The sequence below is a fragment of the Callorhinchus milii genome, unplaced genomic scaffold, assembly GCF_018977255.1.
Source record: "Callorhinchus milii isolate IMCB2004 unplaced genomic scaffold, IMCB_Cmil_1.0 Scaffold1, whole genome shotgun sequence".
NCBI classification, from domain to species: Eukaryota; Metazoa; Chordata; class Chondrichthyes; order Chimaeriformes; family Callorhinchidae; genus Callorhinchus; species Callorhinchus milii.
Genome location: NW_024704742.1, coordinates 134,215,117 through 134,234,798, shown reverse-complemented (window position 1 = coordinate 134,234,798; position 19,682 = coordinate 134,215,117). Strand labels below are relative to the sequence as shown.

The following is a 19,682-nucleotide window of genomic DNA, read 5'->3' as shown; positions in this document are numbered from 1 at the left end:
GGATGTGACCGCAGGGCAGTGGATGTGACCACAGGGCAGTGGATGGGCAGTGGATGTGACCACAGGGCAGTGGATGTGACCGCAGGGCAGTGGATGGGCAGTGGATGTGACCGCAGGGCAGTGGATGGGCAGTGGATGTGACCACAGGGCAGTGGATGTGACCGCAGGGCAGTGGATGGGCAGTGGATGTGACCACAGGGCAGTGGATGTGACCGCAGGGTAGTGGATGGGCAGTGGATGTGACCACAGGGCAGTGGATGTGACCGCAGGGCAGTGGATGGGCAGTGGATGTGACCACAGGGCAGTGGATGTGACCGCAGGGCAGTGGATGGGCAGTGGATGTGACCACAGGGCAGTGGATGTGACTGCAGGGCAGTGGATGTGACTGCAGGGCAGTGGATGTGACCGCAGGGCAGTGGATGTGACCGCAAGGCAGTGGATGTGACCGCAGGGCAGTGGATGTGACCACAGGGCAGTGGATGTGACCGCAGGGCAGTGGATGGGCAGTGGATGTGACCACAGGGCAGTGGATGTGACCACAGGGCAGAACACATTGTCTATGATTCTGAATTTAATTGGCAAAGTGGAAATCACATGATTTGATTTTCCTTACTCCGGCAGTCTGTGAGGACAGCTTAAACGGGGTCCTGCCATGTCGACACAAAGACACTGCCCAAGGACAGCCCAGGATCCTCTGCAGCTCGTAACGCTGTCCGGCCACCGTGAACCTTAAAGGGGAAATATAATCCAGGCGTATTTGGTATTGTTCTTTCTTATCGGAATTAAGTCTCATAGCACTTCACTGGATGGCTTTTTAAACATAAATTGATGTACTTTGTGGTTAAATAAATACTCTTGCAGAAAACGAGTGTGGGCTGGGGCAATATATATATAACCCGACACCTGGGATATGTACCTGGGGAATTGGTTGCAGAGACGTCTCACTTCGGCTGACCATACTGACCTGTCTGCTCCCTCCGCCCAGCAGAATCCGGCTTGCCTCATGTCCCCAGTCTTGCCCGGCTCACCATCGGCAGTTGGGCCTTCAGCCTTTCTGCCCCAACCTTTGGGAATCCATCCCACAGTCCTTTCGCCTTGCCCCCTCCCTTGCCTCCTGCCAGGCCAGTCCCAAGACCTTCCTCTTCAACTATACTATCGGTCACCCTCCTACCCCCACCCTCCATGCCCTCCACCCTTTCTTATCCCAACCCTCACCTCGGGTACAAATCCTTGACTGTCCAGGACCTTGGGATGTCTCCTGACATGAAAAGTGCAATTCAAATGTATTTTGTTGTTGTTATTCCAGCCTTGAGTTTCCATTTTTAAACAAATGGATGTAGATTGGCAGACACAGCGCAAAGTAGTTCAGTGTGACACACAGTTGGGAGGGGAGGGAGAACTGGAATTAAAGGAGATGATTTTACAAAGAGAACCCGATAGTGTGTGCTATCTACCTCTTCAGGGAGTCTCTCTGACGTCCTGGGTCAACAATCCCCTAAATAAAATTGGATATTCATTTCAAAGCGGTTTGTGGGATATTGCTTTGTGCAAATTGGTTGCCATGTTCGCCCACAATTACAGTCACTGCACTTTACAGTATATCCTGTAGAGGATGTCCTCCCGACATGAAAAGCGCTATGCCAAATGTAAGGATTATTATTATATTGCCGAAACTTTAGCTTGAGCTCCAGAAGTGGTGCTCAATCTATATGAATGCCTTGGTCAGACTGAATCTGGAAAGCTACATATAGTTTTGGTTGTCACAAAAAGGAGAGTACTTGTGACCTAAATGCGGTTCAGAGAACAATGAGCAATGGCTCCATTGTAGCACACTTTGGGACTCAGGAGCTTCAATATAAAAGTGGCATTATTGATAAATGTGTAGTAATAGATTTTGTTCACAAATAGTCACTGCACTTAGAGCAATTCCCAAGAAGCACTTTTAGGCACTTTGACATTATAAGCTGTATGTGAACTGCATAAATTATCTTTATAACACAGAAGATGGAATGTTTTCTTGCACCTTCTCTATTGTAGACCCGCTTGGCGGATGACAGTATGCTAATTATACAATAAATGAGAACAAGGGTGAGCACTTTCAGAGAGCCAGTCTGCCACTGTCTACAGTACAATACATTTATGTAGCACCTTCTACTGTGGGAGGATTTCCCAAGCGCTGGACAATCAGGGATTTAGACCCGAGCGGATGGGGTCCTGACTTCGTGCTGACTTTGATTGTATCCTTCACAATCTTCTCTGCTCCAGTGGGAAATGGTTTAATTTAGCCAAGCTCTCCTCACATGCATACTATTTCATACCTACTATAACCCTGTCGAATCTTAGGGTGTCATCTCTTGTCCCATGTGCATTCTGTTCGGGTAACCTTGATTCCATTAATTGGTGTAAATTGAGATGTTTGTGAATTGAACATAAGAATTTGCTAGACGAAAGAAAACCAAAGCTCAGCCAGTTTGTCTTCCACCATCCTGTCATTCGCTTGACATGTCATGTCACAAACTAATAAGAACATAACAATTAACATAAGAATTGCTCCTGTATATACATGCAGGATTGTTCAGCAGCTCTCGACTACCCTCGTGTATGAATTGAAACAAAATGACATTGAGTTCAGGAGTTGATTATATCATTAAGAAAGAATTTGCATTTTATAGAGTTTTGGTGACATCTAAATGTCTCAAAAGTACTTTAAAGGTAATGTCAAATGCATTTACTCCTTTGTAGGTAAACACAACATGCAATTTGTGCAGAGCAAGGTCATTGAGGGATTGACCAATTATTCTGGAGAATTGTTGTCCAGGACTCTCCGACCCTGCCTATGGTCACTTTCCCCCTTCCCCGGCACGGCGTGGTGCTTCTCCACTGTCAAGCGCTCTGGGGTGCTACCCAACGAGAGGGGGGCTATATAAATGTAAGATGTTGTTGCTGTTGTTGTTCGTAGCTCCCCTGTCTTGGGAAGCAAAAAGCATTGGCTCGAGGCAGGGAGCAAGTAAGAGCAGGAGACATGAAGGCATTGCACATACTTATTATTATTATTATTATACTTCATACTTGCTGTGAATGCTAACTTTATGTCTTGTTCAGGGAGCAATTCATGTCACAAGTTTGTGATCATGTGTGCTTTCTGCAGACAAAATCTGAAACCTTACATAAAATTAGCTTTAAATAGCCTCTCTTCAGGTGACAGGTCTTCAGCCTCTGCCGCCACGCTTTGGAACTCCATCCCGCATTCCCTTTGCCTCGCTCCCGCCCTTCAAGGCATGGCACAAGACTGTCCTCTTCGACCGCGCCTTTGGCCACCCTCCTACCCCTACATGCCCTGACCTCCACCCCTTCTGATCCCAACCCTCTGCTCGGATCCAAATTTCTGACTGTCCAACGTCTTGGGACGTCCTCCCGACATGAAAGGCGCTACGCAAATGTTGTTGCTTTATAACTTTTTTACAAAAAATAACTTTTATAGTGTATTGGTGTTTCTGAAGTTTCAGAAACTGAAGTCTGTTTTTTTAATTGCTTTTCGGAAAGATGTCTGTCTGGCAAGCTTTTTTGCTGCTCTAGGACCATCCTACTCGCTAGGGCTTTGGCTTGCTGGGTTAACAGGAGCTGAGAGGGATGAATCCCTGTCCCCAGTTACTGTCTGCCCTTCCAAGTCCTGCCAGTGAGCTAAGTTGGCTGTGCTGTCATCAGCTCTGCCCTGAAGATCTGCAGACCTGTCTGGCTCAGGAACCGGACAACCAAGACCGCCCAAAGAGGTGCTGGTTCGATTCAGACATTCTGTTGGTAAACATATCATCTTGGAGCCAGTTCAGCTCCAAGGAGATTCCCCCACCCCCAATTTACCACGGAGATGGTAAATTTTCCAGCTTTATCTAACATGTAGTGTGCTGTACCATAACATGCGTACCATAACATGTAGTTTGCTGGTCACAACATGTTCTCAGTTTGATTCTATTGATTTAATACTGTGAAGAAATACCTAACCCGAGGTCTGAAATTTCTGTCATTCTCAACATTGAGACCATTGTCTTAAAATGTAAGATATTGCGAACTTTTAGGAAATTCTTAAATTTGGCCTTAATTTTGAGGCTAGTTTTCCACGTCTCTTTTTAAGGACTGCTTAAGGCTAAGACTGTGAGAGATTTGGAGCCTCTGGTGTACAAGGAAGATGTTCTATATTTAGATTTCAGCAAAGCTTTTGACACATTGATACACAAGGTCAGAAGACAAGGAAGCTGAGCAGCTCCTGCTGTTAAAAATTGTCCCACTCTAAGGAAGCAAAGGTTAGTACACACGAGGGCTGCATCAACAACAACAAAAACAAATTACATTTGTAGAGCGCCTTTCACGTCAGGAGGACGTAATCAAGGCGCTTGCAGAGTCAGGGATTTGGACCTGAGCTGGGGGTTGGGATCAGAAGGGGTGGAGGGCAGGGAGAGTAGAGGTATGAGGGTGACTGAATGCGAGGTCGAAGAGGAGGGTTTTAGACAACGTTGAAGGAGGCAAGGCAGGGATTGAGGTGAGCTCCCTTGCCTAGTGTCCTCCCGTCGTGAAAGGCGTTGTTGTTTGTCATCTCTGAAAAGCACTGTGTTTATATTCGCTCATGATATCAAACTTTGGGGGCGCTCACAGTAAGGAATCTTTCCTGAGTGGAGTAGTACCGACATGAAGGGCCTTCCTGAGGGGAGTAGTGAAGTGGAGGTGAGGTATCATTCTCCTACTGTAGCAGTTTGTAACTTGTAGTTCCTTTGCTAAAACTGGTCATTGCCATAACAGGTCACTAGACAAGCACACCCAGACATGCACACAAGCACCTCATTACTAGGCCTCATTTTACATCCCATTCAGCCATTCAGCTCACTCCCCCGCCACACCACCAGTTTATTAGATCATACCAGATCGTTTAATCCCATTTCTCCACCGTTTTCCTTACCCCTTACTACCTAAAATAATCTTATCACAACGTAATATGCAGACTGCAGCAAGCTTGCTGCACTCCAGAAGAACAAGGTTTGAATGTTGTTTCTGGTTATTGTAAATGAGGAGAGGTAGCAATAACATGTTTCGTAACTTGGATCATTGCTCGGATATTTATAACTGGGTCATTGCTTGGATTTTTTTAAAGACCTATGAACTGGGGGAGGGAGTGAGGGCAGCTTATGCACTGATTTGAGCAGCACTTTACTGCTCAGCTGCTTTGCCTTAAAGGTATGAGCACATTTCAGACTGGTGAGCTGTGTACAAGCAGCGGCCTTTAAGTTAACCCCAAATGAAAACTTACCAAGACACGGATTGGGTTGGACTCCTTTTCAAGGTAGATTTAAAGGACTGTACTCAACCTTTACCCTCTCTGATAAATCCTGATAATTCACCCACTGAAAATGAAAGTGAAATGAGCAGCATTCCAAGGTATTTTCAACTGGTTGTTGTGCCTTTGGTTTGTTTACGTGTCAACCACCTTTATATGAAGAAATGTTTCTCTTGCAGTATGTTCCCTGAAGGCTGCCGGGAGCTGGAAGGAGCGGTGCTGTACAGTGTTACAGGGATGTGACGTGCACGAATGCTGTGATGGCTGAAAGCTATGAAGCTGGCCGCTCAGATTGCCTGATCTCTGTTCAGGGATCAGCCCTTCTTGTTTCAAAAAAGAACTAACCCCATGCGTGCTGTTACAGTGCTGTTCACTCCTCTGTGATGCTGGTAAGGACCTTTAATTGTGTAGTACTGTACAATAACTGATTCCTTACCCCAAATATTAGAGCTGATTGAATGTGAGATGGGCTGCCCCTCCCCCAGCAAGAACAGCTGCTTACATAACAAAAGAGTCAACTTTCAGACTGAGCTGGAGAAACCATTCATAAATGTATCTTTCATTAGTGGGGGAGAGAAGGAGCAGTTAGTATTGTGTTCTGCAAGTGAACTAAGATTGAAGGTTAATTTGGGCAGGGTTGAATTTTCTTTGTCTTCATTAGGGCAGCTCGACAGTACCCACCACGCATTAACCCTTTGAACACCAGTGATCGTTCTGTGCGACAAAAAGCTTTTTCACATTATGCCTTTGGGTGAGGGTCTAAAGTCCCCTGCCTCCTCCCCGTGCCTTGCTGGGTCATTGCAGCATTTAATAGGATGAAGCTCCATACAGAACGGTTGGTGGGGGAGGGGAGAGACATTTAATCTTGTCGAGACTTGCACTGTTTTTTTTTAGCACTTCAGAGCTGCCCAGTTTAAAATTATTCATTGCCATCTTGAAATTAAGCTGGTTTTCTGTGGGATTTTTAAGAAGGGCTCGAAACAGAGGGGAAGTTTGCAAAGCAGAGGAATTTAAGAAGAAGAGTGCGGTTTACTGTGTTTGCTTACAAACAACACTGATGGTGGGTGGAGGGGGCGAGGCACATGGAGCAGGTCAGAGTTGATAGGAGTGCTGTCATTGAGCAGCGGAAGGGGTTGTAAGGGTTCTGAAGCTCAGTGAGCTAGTCTGTAATTTTGGCGTCTTGTTTGACCCTCAACTGTCCTTTCTATTCCACATCTGTGCCATGACCCGCTCTGCCTTCCCCCATTTCCGCAACATCGCCTAGCTCCGTCACTGACTCACACCGCAGGCTGCCGAAACCCTCATACACGCATTCATAACATCAAGGCTAGACTACCAACTCCATGTTTGTCGGCCTTCCCAACCAACTCTTCCCTCTACAAGCTGCAGATCATCCAGAACTCAGCAGCTTGTGTCCTCTCCCGCACCACGCTCCGTGAACCTATCAACCTCATCCTCACCCGGCTCCACTGGCTCCCCATCCCCCAGAGGACAGAGTTCAAAATCGCTGTGCTCACCTTCAAAGCCCTTCAAGGACTTGCTCCTTCTCTGTGACCTGCTAACTCCATATCAACCTGTCCGCTCCCTCCGCTCTTTTCCGGCCTGCTCCACGTCCCGCGCCTTGCCCACAGTCGGGCCTTTAGTCTCTGTGCCCCCCCCAAACTCCCATCCCATAGTCCCTTCACCTCGCTCCCTCCCTTCAAGGCATATCTCAAGACTCTCCTCTTCGACCGTACCGTTGGCCATCCGCATGCCCCTACTCTCCCTGCTCTCCATGCCTCCTGATCCTAACCCCCTAATTGGGTCAAAATCCCTGACTGTCCAGTGTCAGTCCTCCCGACGTGAAAGGTGCTATACAAATGTAATTTGTTGTTGTTGAGACATTTAAATTGAAGATGAGAACCTTAAAAGTCAACCACTGGGGAATTTCACTTTCAAGGCCATCCACGGCCTTGCCCCCTCCTACCTCTCTGACCTGCTGACTCCCTACCAATTGCTCGCTCCCTCCGTTCGGCAGGCTCTGGTCTGCTCCATGTCTCCCGCCCGACCCGCCCTACTATTGGTGGCCGGGCTTTCAGCCTCTCTGCCCTCACACTCTGGAACTCCATCCCATGGTCCCTTCGCCTCGCTTCCTCCCTTGCCTCCTTCAAGGCCGGTCTCAAGACCCTTCTCTTCGATTGTGCCTTCGGTCGCCCTCCCACCTCGCTGCCTTCCCTCACCCCTACACCCCATGCTTGGGGACTGACACCTGACTGTTCAGTGCTTTGGGATGGCCTTCCGAAGTGAAAGGTGCTCTATAAATGTAATTTTGTTGTTGTTTGTTGTTTTTGGATAGGGAACCAGTGTAACCCTGGGGTAGTTGACTCGCAGAGTCTAGTACAGGAAAGGAATGTGCAGTTTTGGATGATAATCCTAGCATTTGCTGTAGCGCCTTACCACATCAGCGAGACATCTTAAAGCGTTTCACGGAATTTTACTGTAATGTGTAGGTAATTGTGTACATGTTTGTGGAGGGAGCCGTGGAGGCCAGAAAATGGAGCATTGAACCCAGAGGCTAACAACTGAAGTTTAAAACCAATAACTGCGTATAATAAGTAACAATAAAAGGCACATGTGCTCCATGGACAGGATGGAACTTGCCAGGAATGAAAGTTGACTCACTGCTCACCATGTCCAAACATTGTGAGGTAAATAAGACAAATTGGCTACATTGCCAAATCAGTTTGATTCCAATTCCAGAAGTCATGTTCAAGTTGTACACTACAATGATCAGGTCACATCTGGCGTAGTGTGTACAATACTCGTGACTGGAACATAAGCAAGGTATTCAGGGAAGAGCTAAGAAGCTGATTCAAATGTTTGAGCAATGCTGAGTATCGACTAGATAACCTTGTGTTTTCTGCCTTGAAAAAAAACGTCTCAGAGGGTACTTCAATTGTCTTTTCTAATTCTTACTTGGAGTTTTTTTTATTTTGAAATTACTAAAATTGTAGAGGAGGTTCTTGGGAAAGTCGAATAGTTTGTAGTTAGACAAAAAAAAACTAAATTAAGGGATCTGTATGTGATAACATTTACTGATTTTATTACTTGCCTTAATGCATTGCATGTGTTATGTGTCTTCATTACATCAAATACAAAGAATATTCTTATATCGCCTTATCTCGTTGAAATAGCCCAGAGTTTCTTTCAATGTGATAAGGCTTTTTTTTACTAAATATAATGCAGTAATTGTATTTGTAGTTGAATGCAGCCAATAATAGCCATGAATGCCCAATTTTATCTGGGAGATTGTTGGCCAGGATACCCAGAGAAACTGCCTTCTCTTTTTAAATAGTGTTGTTAGATTTTTAACAGCCATCTGAACAGCCAGAATGTGCAGCGCTCTGAGGCGCTATCATGTATGAAGGGTATTAAATAAATGCAAGTTGTTGTTGTTGTATTTGCAAAAATAATTGTTTCTCCCGATAACCTGTTTAACATTTCCCCATGGCTATTTATGGGACTATTCTGTGCACACATTAACTGCTAAGTTTGCTTATAATGTCACTACATACTGCTAGATAAACAGGCGTGTGGAGTAAGGAATCTTGCCGAAGGTTTCACCCCGCCTGGGAAACGAACCCAGGCCCTCTGACTTGCGAGTGCGCTAACCACTACGCTACCACGATGTTATATACATCTTAGTGAGCACTTTGAAGTGGATCCATAGGGAACCAGATGGCCAGTGGAGCCTGGCAAGGCCTGGGTGATGGATGTAACCACTGACCCAGAATTGCTGAAAAGGCTTGAAGAGAAGTCATACATTTTGCATTAGGTAATCTATGCTTCTGCAAGTCCTGATTAGCTCTGTATATGAATGCAGGAAGAGTTGTAGGTGACGACAGTTGGGAATGAGTCCCATAGACGGATTCTAATCTTTCCTGCTGGCATTTGCCTGGTATTTAATGCTGACGTTTTAGATTGGTAACAGCTTACTGAGTTACAGCTGCAGCGTTTCTTGCATTTCTGTGGGAAACCTGAATGTCCAGCAGACATACCAGTGAGTTTTGTGATTTCTCTGGTGATAACTTTGTAGAGGACTGGTCAAGCAAGCCAATTCTCTCTGTCACGGAGGGTTGAATTAAGGACAAAGCAGGGCATATTCATTTTGATTTAGCGTAGCTTTGGATTTTGCAGAGCCGAGGAGCAAATATGTGTCTTCCGACTGTAAAACAGCACGCCGCATGAGAGTACCCAAACCAGAGTACGTATTGCGCATATGCAAACCACCATTAAGGCCATTTGCGAGTGAAACTAGGAACAGTTTTTCACCCAAAGGTGAAACTCCTCCCTCCACAGGCTGCAGATCATTCAGAACTCTGCAACCCGTGTCCTCTCCCGCAACAAACTCTGTGACCGCATTTCCCCCATTCTTGCCTGACTCCACTGGCTCCCTATCCTTCAGAGGATCCAGTTCAAGATCCTGGTCCTCACATACAAAGCCCTCCATGGCCTCGCCCCACTCTACCTCTGTGACCTCCTAACCCCCCGTTCCCTCCACTCAGTCGGCTATGGCCTGCTCCACATCCCCTGACCCACCCGCCCCACCATTGGCAGAGAGCCTTCAGCCACTCCGCCCCCAACCTCTGGAATTCCATCCCCCAGTCACTCCGCCTCGCCCCCTCCTTAGCCTCCTTCAAGTCCCCCCTCCAGACCCTCCTCTTCGACCATGCCATCGGCCACCCCCCTTCCCCTCCCCTCCCTTTCCCCCACCTGACCCCAGATTGGGTCTGAAATGCTGTACTCTGTCCAGCACCTTGGGACATCGTCCCGATGTAAAAGGCACTATACAAATGTAATCTTGTTGTTGTTGTTGGAAATCTGGAACTCTCTCCCCCAAAAGGCTGTGCATGCTGCATCCATTCACATTTTCAAGATGGAGGTAGATAAATATTTGTTAGGTCAGGGTATTAAGGGATATGGGGCAAGAATGGGGCACTGGACTTGAGGTATAGATCAGCAATGATCTTATAAAATACTCCTGTTTTTATGTCTATGTATCTATGTACCTACTCATGGAAATTTCCCAGTGTCTGAAATAGATACGCGCTCTCTCCCTGGAGGGATGCACCCTGCGTGCCTAATTCTAGAGAGTATTACCCCCTTGGCCACGACCCCCAGCTTGGGTGCAAACCCTGGACTGTCTAGCACTTGGCAGATCCTGAAATGCACTATTTAAATATTAAATATTTCACCCGCAAATATACGGTCAATTCACTTTACAGTATATTCTGTAAAGCGCTTTGAGACATCTAGACGACATGAAAAAAGCTATATCAAATGCAAGGATTATTATTATTAAATTGGAAAAAAACAGCTTTTGTACTCTTAGGTAACAGTGTTATCAAGAGCTGAGTGAGAAGAATCCTGTTATCCCTAGTGAAATCTTTACATCCCCCAAGACCTGTTACTAAGCCAGGCAAACTGGTTAATCATTAACATTGTCCTGGAGCACTGTTGACCTCCTGAATGAAGTACTGGAACATTCAGTCCACTTCAAAGTTATTCCACTTCCCTTTCAACAGACGTTTCAACATAGAGCCAGCTCATCCACAAAGAGACCTTGTTCACCTTTGCTTCGAGACGGCATATAATAATAATAATATCAAAAGGAAAGATTACTAAATCATGCACGAAGCTCTGTCTGCCTGTCCAGGTGGAGGTTAAAGATCCCATTGCACTATTCAACAAGGAAAGATTACTAAATCATGCACGAGGTTCTGTCTGCCTATCCAGGTGGAGGTTTAAGATCCCATTACACATATCGGATCACAGTTTAACATCTGAACCGAAGGACGGCACCTCCAACAATACCGCACACCCCCAGTACTGCATTGGAATGTTAGTCGAGATTATATCCTATGGCAGTAACCTCAGGAACTCCCTCTACCTACCCCTCCATCTCTCTGTTTTCAAGTCCTATATCAAAACCTACCTCTTCACCTATGGTGACCTCTCCCTTCCCTAAAGTGCTCCAAGACGTTATCCAACATGAAGGGTGCAATGTAAATGGTCGATGTTCTTGTATAAGACTTCAAAATCCCAAAGTGAGGCGCTCATCAAAATACAAGAATTATTATTATTGAACCCACAGCGTTATGACTCAGAGGTGAGTGTGCTGACTTAGCCAGGCTGATGCATGTGATTTTGTCCTTGTAGAACCTTGGTGTCAATACAACAACAACAATTATATAGCTCCTTTCAATTATATAGCAGGAGAGCGTCTCAGAGCGCTTAACAGTTGCGGAACCTGACACCGAGCCGGGTGGGTGGGGGTGGGGAGGTGACCGCAAGCACAGTCAAAAATGAAGGTTTTCAGGTGGGACTTGAAAAAGGGGAGAGAGGGGGCAAGGCGGAGGGATTGACGGAGAGCGTTCTACAGTTTTGGGGCCTGGTGGCTGAAAGCGCAATCTCCAATGGTGGAGTGGAGGGTGCAAGGGACAAATAAGAGGACGTAGTGGGAGTAGCGAAGTGTGGGAGATAGGAGCAGGAACATTTTCAGAGGGAGTGGGTCGGGGCAGTAGCCAAACCGCGCACACAGAGACCGGGAGCGAGCGCTCAGCCGTGGGCTACTGGAGACAGCGCAGAAGAGGAGGGAGAGAGAGTGTGTTCAATATGCTAATAACAACAACAACTTGAATTTATATAGTACCTTCATGCAGGGGGCAAATGGTTAAAACCTGCATAAACAACGTGTGGCTGGTATTTTATGTTTCCATTAGCTCAGAGGAATGCTATTGTGAGTAATTATATCCTCCTATATGTGGTATTTATTCTGCAAGCGTGTGCCAATCTGGGTACCCGTTTGTATGTTTCAATTAATCTGCAGTCAGACAGTGAGAATTAAAAATAAAAATAATCATAATAATAATAAAAACTTTGCACTCTATCACGTCTTTGAGACGTCTCGAAGTGCTTCACCGCAAAGTGAATTGACTATATTTTGTGGGTGAAACGCGGCAGCCTGTTGTGCATAGCAGTGTTCAACAAACAGCTGTGATTTGAGTGGCCAAATATTTTTTTAAGGGATATTACCTCTGAAAAGTCGATCCGCCAATTGACTTATAACCCGGTTCCTACTTATTGCTAGGTGAACAGAGGCATGTGGGTGGAGTAAGGAAAGTTGCCTAACGTTTTGCCATTTTGGCTTACCTGGGAAATGAACCCAGGTCCTCTCAGTTGTGAGACGAGTGCTCTAACTACTAATATACTGGACTCCACATCAGGTAGCTTAGTAGTTGTAACAACAACAAAATTAATAACAATAAAATAATAATCCTTGCATTTGATATAGCGCTTTTCACGCCTTCTAGACTAGCTTCTAGCCCTTCACAGAATAGACTGTAAAGTGAATTGACTGTCTATTTGTGGCGAAATGCAGCAGCCAATTGTGCACAGCAGTGTCCCACAAACAGCCGTGGATTGAAGTGATCAATTTATTATTTTTTTTTGGTGGGGGGTGATTATTAGGCGTGTGGAGTAAGGAAACTTGACCAAGGTTTCACTCTGCCGGGAATCGAACCCAGATCTCTCGCTTGCAAAGCGAATGCTCTAACCACTGAGCTACAGGACTCCATATATATTACATTTGTATAGCGACTTTCATGTCAGGAGGGTGTCCCAAGGCGCTGGACAGTCATTGTTTTAGACCCGAGCTGGGGGTCGGGATTGGGGAGGGTGGAGGACGGGGGGGAAAGAGGGTGATCGAAAGCACAGTCGAAGAGGAGGGTCTTGAAATGGGTCTTGAAGGAGGCAAGGGAGGGGGTGAGGTGGAGGGACTTGCAGGATGGAGTTCCAGTGGGTGGGGGCAGAGTGGCTGAAGGCCCACCCGCCAATGGTGGGACTTGCGAGGCGGGGGAAGTAAAGCAGGCCAGAGGCCGCTGAGCGAAGGGACTTAGGAGGTCGCAGAGGTAGGGGGTAGGGAGGCCATGGAGGGCTTTGAAGGTGAGGACCAGGATCTTGAACTGTGTCCATTGTTTGATGGGAAGCCAGTGGAGTCGGGCGAGAGTGGTGGTGATAGGTTCACGGAGCCTGGTACAGCAGAGGACACAGACTGCAGAGTTTTGGATGATTTGCAGCTTATGGAGGGAGGAGCCTGGATTTAATGAATGCGTGTATGAGGGTTTCGGCGGCCTGTGGTGTGAGACAATAGAGGAGCCGGGCGATGTTGGGGAGGTGGGGGAAGTCAGAGTGGGTCATGGCAAAAAGGTTGAGGGTTACACAAGACTCCAAGATTCCGGACTGGCTTAGTAAAGTGGAATGTGTATCCTTAGACGCACACTATGTAACTATCTGGATTTTGGACTGTAAAAGCAGCAATCTCAATGACTAAGCTGTCACAAGATGCATTAGAGGTTTAATTAGAACAGAATGCCTATAAGACATGCAAGACTATTGTGTATTTATGACTTCATCTGAAGTGTTTGAAAGTTGTTTCAGGTCAGTGCTTTTTTCTCTCCCTATCATTCCACCTTTCTCATCTCGCAGGCCACGATGTTGATTTGGTACCGTTGGTATTGATTCTATTTTAGGAACGTAGGAACAGCAGGAGGCCATTCATCCCATCAAACCCGTTCTGCCAGGTTTATTAGGTCATGGTAGATCTTTCACTCCTATCTGCCTGACTTCCTCTCCATCCTTCAATACCTTTACCCAAGAATCTATAATTTTTTGTAAACATTCCAATTGATTCAGCCTCACTGGCCTTTGGGGGCAGAGCATTCCACATTTTCACAGACATATGTGGGAAGAAATGTTTATCTCAAGAGGCCGTTTTTGATGTGCGAGTGAGGACTGTAAGCATCTGTGGGATGGATATACTCTATAACTGAGAGGCCCATTTTGATCGAGTGAAACCTATTTCTCTCCTGATATCAACATACCTTTGGTCCATTGGGCCTGTGCAATGCTAGCTTTCAAGGGGCAAAAGATTTCTGATTGACAAACAGGAATACTGGACCACCTCCTAGCCCTTTACCCACTGTTAGACCACTGAGGTCAGTTGTACCTCGCCTATTGTTGCTCTAGTTGAGGTCTCAGCACAGATTAGAGGCTGCATTTATGACCTAGGTGGACTGTGTGGCCTAGTACCAGTTATAATGGAAGTTCATGAGCTCAGATACACTGAGTAGAGACCTTATGCTACAATGTATAGTAAGCTTCCTCCTAAAAACGCGGTGGATGGTATTTGAGGAGGAAGGGTTTGCAGGGTTATGGGGAAAGGGCTGGGGAGTGGGATTGACATTACGTGGCTCTTTTCAAAGAGCTGGCACAGACTCCATGGGCCGAATGGCCTCTTTTTGTGCTGTACGATTCTATGATTCTATGATTCTGTATAACAAGTTGTATTTGCATAGTGCATTTCATTTGGGATGAAAGTCTTGAAGGGCTCAATTTGTCTATTTTGAAAGCATTCATTTTAGAATCTTGCTATATCAAATGCAAGGATTGTTAGTATTATTGTTCAGGCAGTGTTGTCCTTTTGTCACCTCTTACTAATGTGTTTATCAGCAAATTCCAATTAAAAAGTGGGCAGAGATGAGTAGGTTCATTTGTTCCTGCCAAGTTAGCTAAACAAAAGAACACAGGTTCAGGGTTGTGAAGGGCAAGTTTAGAACATCAGTAATTGTGCAGTTTCTCCCTCACATTGGGGATCACTGAGCAGTGTGGGAGGCAGAAGGGAGTGCGCAGATGATGACCAAAGTAGTGGTCAATTCAAGAGGGTTTTTTGAGAGGGTTTTGAATGCATGAAGAGAAGGCGAAGAAAACTGATGTATTGATCTGTAGGGAAGTGGACTTCAGACCAGGGCAGGGCAAAGAAAAAATATTCTGTCTACTTTTCTACCTTGTTACAAGCCTGGGAAAGAAAGCTGTAAAATGTTCAAAGGTCAGATTGTTCAGTTCGGTCGAAAGCTAGGATGATCCTGTTGATCACGCGATCATTTATTAAAAAGAACTTTGATTTTCATTTGTCTTTCTCTCTTGTAGGCCATTCACCAGATGTGTCCCACTCCCCCAGCTGGGAGAGCGCAGACAGTCTGTAGCTTTCAGAAACCAGTGTTGGTGTCGCTCTGTGACTGGCCAGCAACAGGAGTGAGTTCTGAGCAGGTACCCCCTTCCCCTGGTGGGTGTGGTGGGTGGGGGAGAAGAGGATAGTGGTGGGATATCAGGCATAGTAAAGGTCTCTGTCTCATCAGTGCAAAGTCAGCACCTTAAATGTAGAAGCATTAAAAAAAGTGTGGAAAAGGTCCAGAGGCCCATTAACTCCACATGCAGAAGAATTCTTTCCCCACCCCCACCCACTCCATCTCCAAGCCAGTATCCAAACTATTCTCTTCCGCTGAACGAGTTTGAACGGAGGGGACGTAAATCCCACAAGAGGAAAACAGATTTGGCTGTTTCAGTGGATTGTGGGGGGGAAGGGGTTAGCTGCAAAATAACTCCTTGACTTCCAAAGGCAGTCAGGCGAGCACCACGTGAAGGCCAAGCCGCCACCAACAACCATCAACCAACTCTTTGCTTTTGAGTGGCCCAGGAAAGGACTGAAAAAATGGCATGGCAGGGGCTGCCTCAAGCATTGAACGACTCGAATCACCAGGCTTGTCCCTTGCCTTAGAAGTGCTGCATTGGACATCAAACAGTTAACTTGCAGTGGCCCAAACTGGGAAACGTCTGCAGTTTGATACCACCCCTCCCCCACACATGTCTCCCATTCTTGTGCTCTCTCAAGTTCAGTAAAACTTAGTGTTATCTTCCTGCCCAGGATTTTATAGACTCTCCTCTATATATTACCTGTCTCCTGGTTGCATTTGAATTCTCCTTTAAAAAGGCTTGCAGTCAGCAAGCAATCTCTTCACCTACAAAGCGCTGGGGAGGGGGGGGGGACATCCAATTTGGCCTGCGTGCCTCAGGATTTGCAGTGGATTTTGCAGAGGGTGAATTCGCTAAAACGAAAAACGTGGCCTGTTGAGTAAAGCTGTCTCGAAGATGAGATAGCGTTGACATAAATGCACATTTGCTTCTAAAATGGCCTCTTATTTTAGAAGGGTGTGGTTTAAAAAAAAGGCTGGTGTTTTGTGATCTGCATTCTCTGTGCCACGGCATGTCAGGTTCCATAAATCCCCATCAGAACCACAGTAACTCTTCCTGCCTAAGAAAAAAATAAAAGGAGATTGCCGTTACTGAATGCATCTGCGATTTAGCAGGAAAAGCTCTGCAATTTGGGGAGTGCTGGTTTTTTTTTCGCGGACGTGGGGGTGGAGGTGGGGGGGGGAAAGGTTTAAAAAAAAAGTATCCAGTTGCTGAATTGAATTCATTTCTTTTAAAATAAACCCAGGGCTTCTCTTTTCGGCTGTAGCGTCGGTGAACGTGTCAGAAGGATGGGCAGGTAATTTGAGATTTAACGTTTTCCTGTGTCCTTATTTTATATATCTACACACACACAAAAAAAAACTTGTGCTTTGCTGACACGGTCGCCATCTCGCGCGCCGCAGGGTCACAAGCCTTCGCGGCGGTTGACTTTCCCAGAGTTGCCCAGTTGCCAATTGCTGGCAAAATTATGTTTTTTTAAAAAAAAAGAGAGAGAGAGAGAGAGAGAGAGAAGGAGAAGATAGGAGGAGAGAGAGAGAGAGAGAGAATGAGTGAGTGAGTGAAGGAGAGAGGAGTGTGTGGCAGCAAGCGTTTGCAAAGCTTAATCGGAGGAAGGGTCCCCCGAAAAGGGTTGCCCTCCTTTGCCTCCGCGCGTGCAGTGTGCGGGTGTGTGTGCGCGCGTGGGGTGGTGGTGGCGGTGGGTGGTGGGGTCCCCGCAAACGCCCCGATTTGGTGCAAACGTTGGGGAGGATGTGGCAGAGGGGGGACAGACTGGGCAGCAGTACAGTGTCTGGTGCTGCAGCACAGGTTTCCATAGCTGTACGTGGGGTGGCTGGAACCGGCTGGAACTGGTTCGGAGCGGCTCAGCTCATGAACAATGCAGCCACTGAGCCCTACGTTGCTTCCTCCTTCATGGCAGCTATACAAGAAGCGTGCAGACAGGTACCATCCAAACCAGCATGATTGCACCCTAGACACACTATTCTGGTATGTGGCTAGTATGCTAAATACTTTATAAATGGCTTTGCTTGCAGTGACTTTTTTTTTCCCTACTCTATCTCTCTCTCTCTCTATCTCTCTCTCTCTCTCTATATATATATCTATCTCTCTCTCTCTCTCTCTCTATATATATATCTCTCTCTCTATATATGAAAAGAGGGAGGCTGGGAAAAATGTTTCACTGTCTTGAGATTTTTTTTTGTTTCTTCCTCTCTATTAAAAAAAGGGCTTCCAGTGCGAAGGAAAAGGTGGGGGTGGGGGGGGGGGGGTGGGGGGAATGCGCGCTCCCATTTTATTAGAGAGAAAGAAGAGAGCAACAAAAAATGGTGGACCGGGGGGATCTGTTAGGCTCATACGCACGGTCTGTGCGGGTCACAGGGCGTACAGTTTGGAGCTCACACCAATTTTTGTCTTGCTGTGCATTCTAGGAGGAGAATTGGAAGCGGTGCAAGGTTAGTTTTCTTTTAATGTGCATACATGGTGGGGGGGGGGGGCAGAAAAGGCACGCTTTGGTTGCTGAGAGAAGATGGAGGATCTCTCTCTCTCTCTCTCTCTCTCCGCAGCAGCTTGTTTTTCTGTCCAGGTTCTGGTTGCATGTACTTTTCTGATGCAGTAGTCACGAGGAGATGAATTCTTGGGGGCCAGAGAAAAGCCACAGTGGATGTGGGTGTAAACCCAGCAGGCTACATCAAACTGTGCCCTCCTCACGTGAAGCAAAGACACCACGCCAGAAGAATGAGGGTTCATAAAATTAACCAGTTCAATTTATTCAAGAGATATTACAGAGGCCAGCAATGGTGTGCTCGTGTCAGCTAAGTGAGTTTTATTTTAAATTTGCTGTGAGAGTGTGGCTGTTTCAGCACAAAGACTTCTGGGGGCTGCTGCTGATTGTCACCTCCCTTTTAAAAGCCTTTCCAGATATACTGTTGTTCCCTCTCTGAGCCTGTCCTTATAAATATATTAAAAAAAAGACCTCTTTGTTTTCACACAACTCTCCAGAGGGGTTCAAAGCCACAACCACCAAGATCTGTTTTTCCCCCCTCCAGAACAGCAAGCTGAAATGAGAATAAAATATTTATTAAAAGTGGTAAGTCTGAAACATTTGCGTGTTTACAAAGTAGCAGCGTTAATGATCGGTTCCTGAAGCATTCAGGCCTGTCGGACAGGATTTTGTTTCCCCTTCCTTTCTGGAGTTACATTATTTAACCTTTGCTGCTGCAGATACTCCAGGCAAGTCTCTTATTGTAAAGGAGAAACCTTTCATTGCTTGTGGGTGGAGGGGGGGAGCGAAGAGAAGGGAAAGCTGTATTGTAATCAAAATGTCTCTTTCTGAACGATTCCAGGTCTGTGCTCGGAGACTCAAACCGCAGGGCACAGGGTACGCTGGTGTAACGGTTAAATTATTTTCTTGATTCCTGAAAAAGATTTTCTGCACTGGTCTCGCCCTTTATCCAGGATTTTGTCCTTGAAAATGAGAAGTGTCAGGTAACAATGCCTTTGGCCTACCCACAGACAGACAGACAGACAGATAGATAGATCTGAAGAGGCCACGTTTTCGAGGCTTTGATGTTACTTTCGCATTTGCTAGGTTTTCTGTGCAAGAAATTCGCAAAATAAAATGGAGCTATTTTTGTGCTTTTCGTACGCCAGGACACAGCTGGTTCGCAGGGAGTGAGGGGAAATCACTGGTCCACCCTCCCTCCCTCCCTCCCTCCCTCGACTCTGCTTTGTGCAGCTTCAGTGCAGCTGCCTACAAAATGGCAGCACTGTCCCTGAGAGCTGGCTGCTCGTCTGAGCTTTCTGAAAAGGAAATTTTTTTAAAAAAAACTCTTGCACGGTGAACCAATGAGGGGTGCAGGTTAAACAGAACCTAAAGTGAACCCTTATATGTGATGTTGTGCAGTAGCATGTTGGCAGCTCAAATCATTTCAAGCAGCGACTTGTTTTGAAGCATGGTTACATTCTTCATGTAGGCAAACTCCAGTCGCTAATCTAATCCAACGTGCCCTCAAACCACAACAACAACAAATTACACTTGTATCGCACCTTTCACGTCTGAAGGCTTTAGTTTTCAACAGTGCCCACGGACACCTCGCCTTTCTCCCTGGTTCGGTTTCAAACTATGCCACAGTCCAGCGTCCGAGATGCTACCCCACGTGGAGGGAACTATTCAATTGCCAGTAGTTGTTGTTGTTGATCAGCTGGTCTTTTGGGGGAGGGGTATATTGACTAC

At 46.3% G+C, this 19,682-nt stretch overlaps 1 protein-coding gene across 10 annotated transcripts in view; it reads left to right on the top strand.

The window, feature by feature from the left end:
• znf532 (zinc finger protein 532) overlaps positions 1-19,682 on the top strand; it is a 76,534-nt gene that overhangs the window by 12,204 nt on the left and 44,648 nt on the right. The window contains exons 2-4 of one of the 10 annotated variants that reach the window (XM_042335901.1): positions 5,503-5,712; positions 15,350-15,469; positions 16,698-16,748. The exons of 2 other annotated variants lie outside the window; for them this stretch is intronic. Coding sequence is in view for 1 of the 8 variants with exons in the window: in XM_042335880.1 (XP_042191814.1) it covers positions 17,727-17,901 (175 nt within the window). In the remaining 7 variants the exon portion in view is untranslated. Of the gene's footprint in view, positions 1-5,502; positions 5,713-15,349; positions 15,470-15,504; positions 15,543-16,684; positions 16,749-17,143; positions 17,438-17,719; positions 17,902-17,923; positions 18,935-19,682 lie in introns of those variants that run through there. 7 more of the 10 variants (XM_007903094.2, XM_007903092.2, XM_007903096.2 and 4 more) reach the window with 7 other exon arrangements.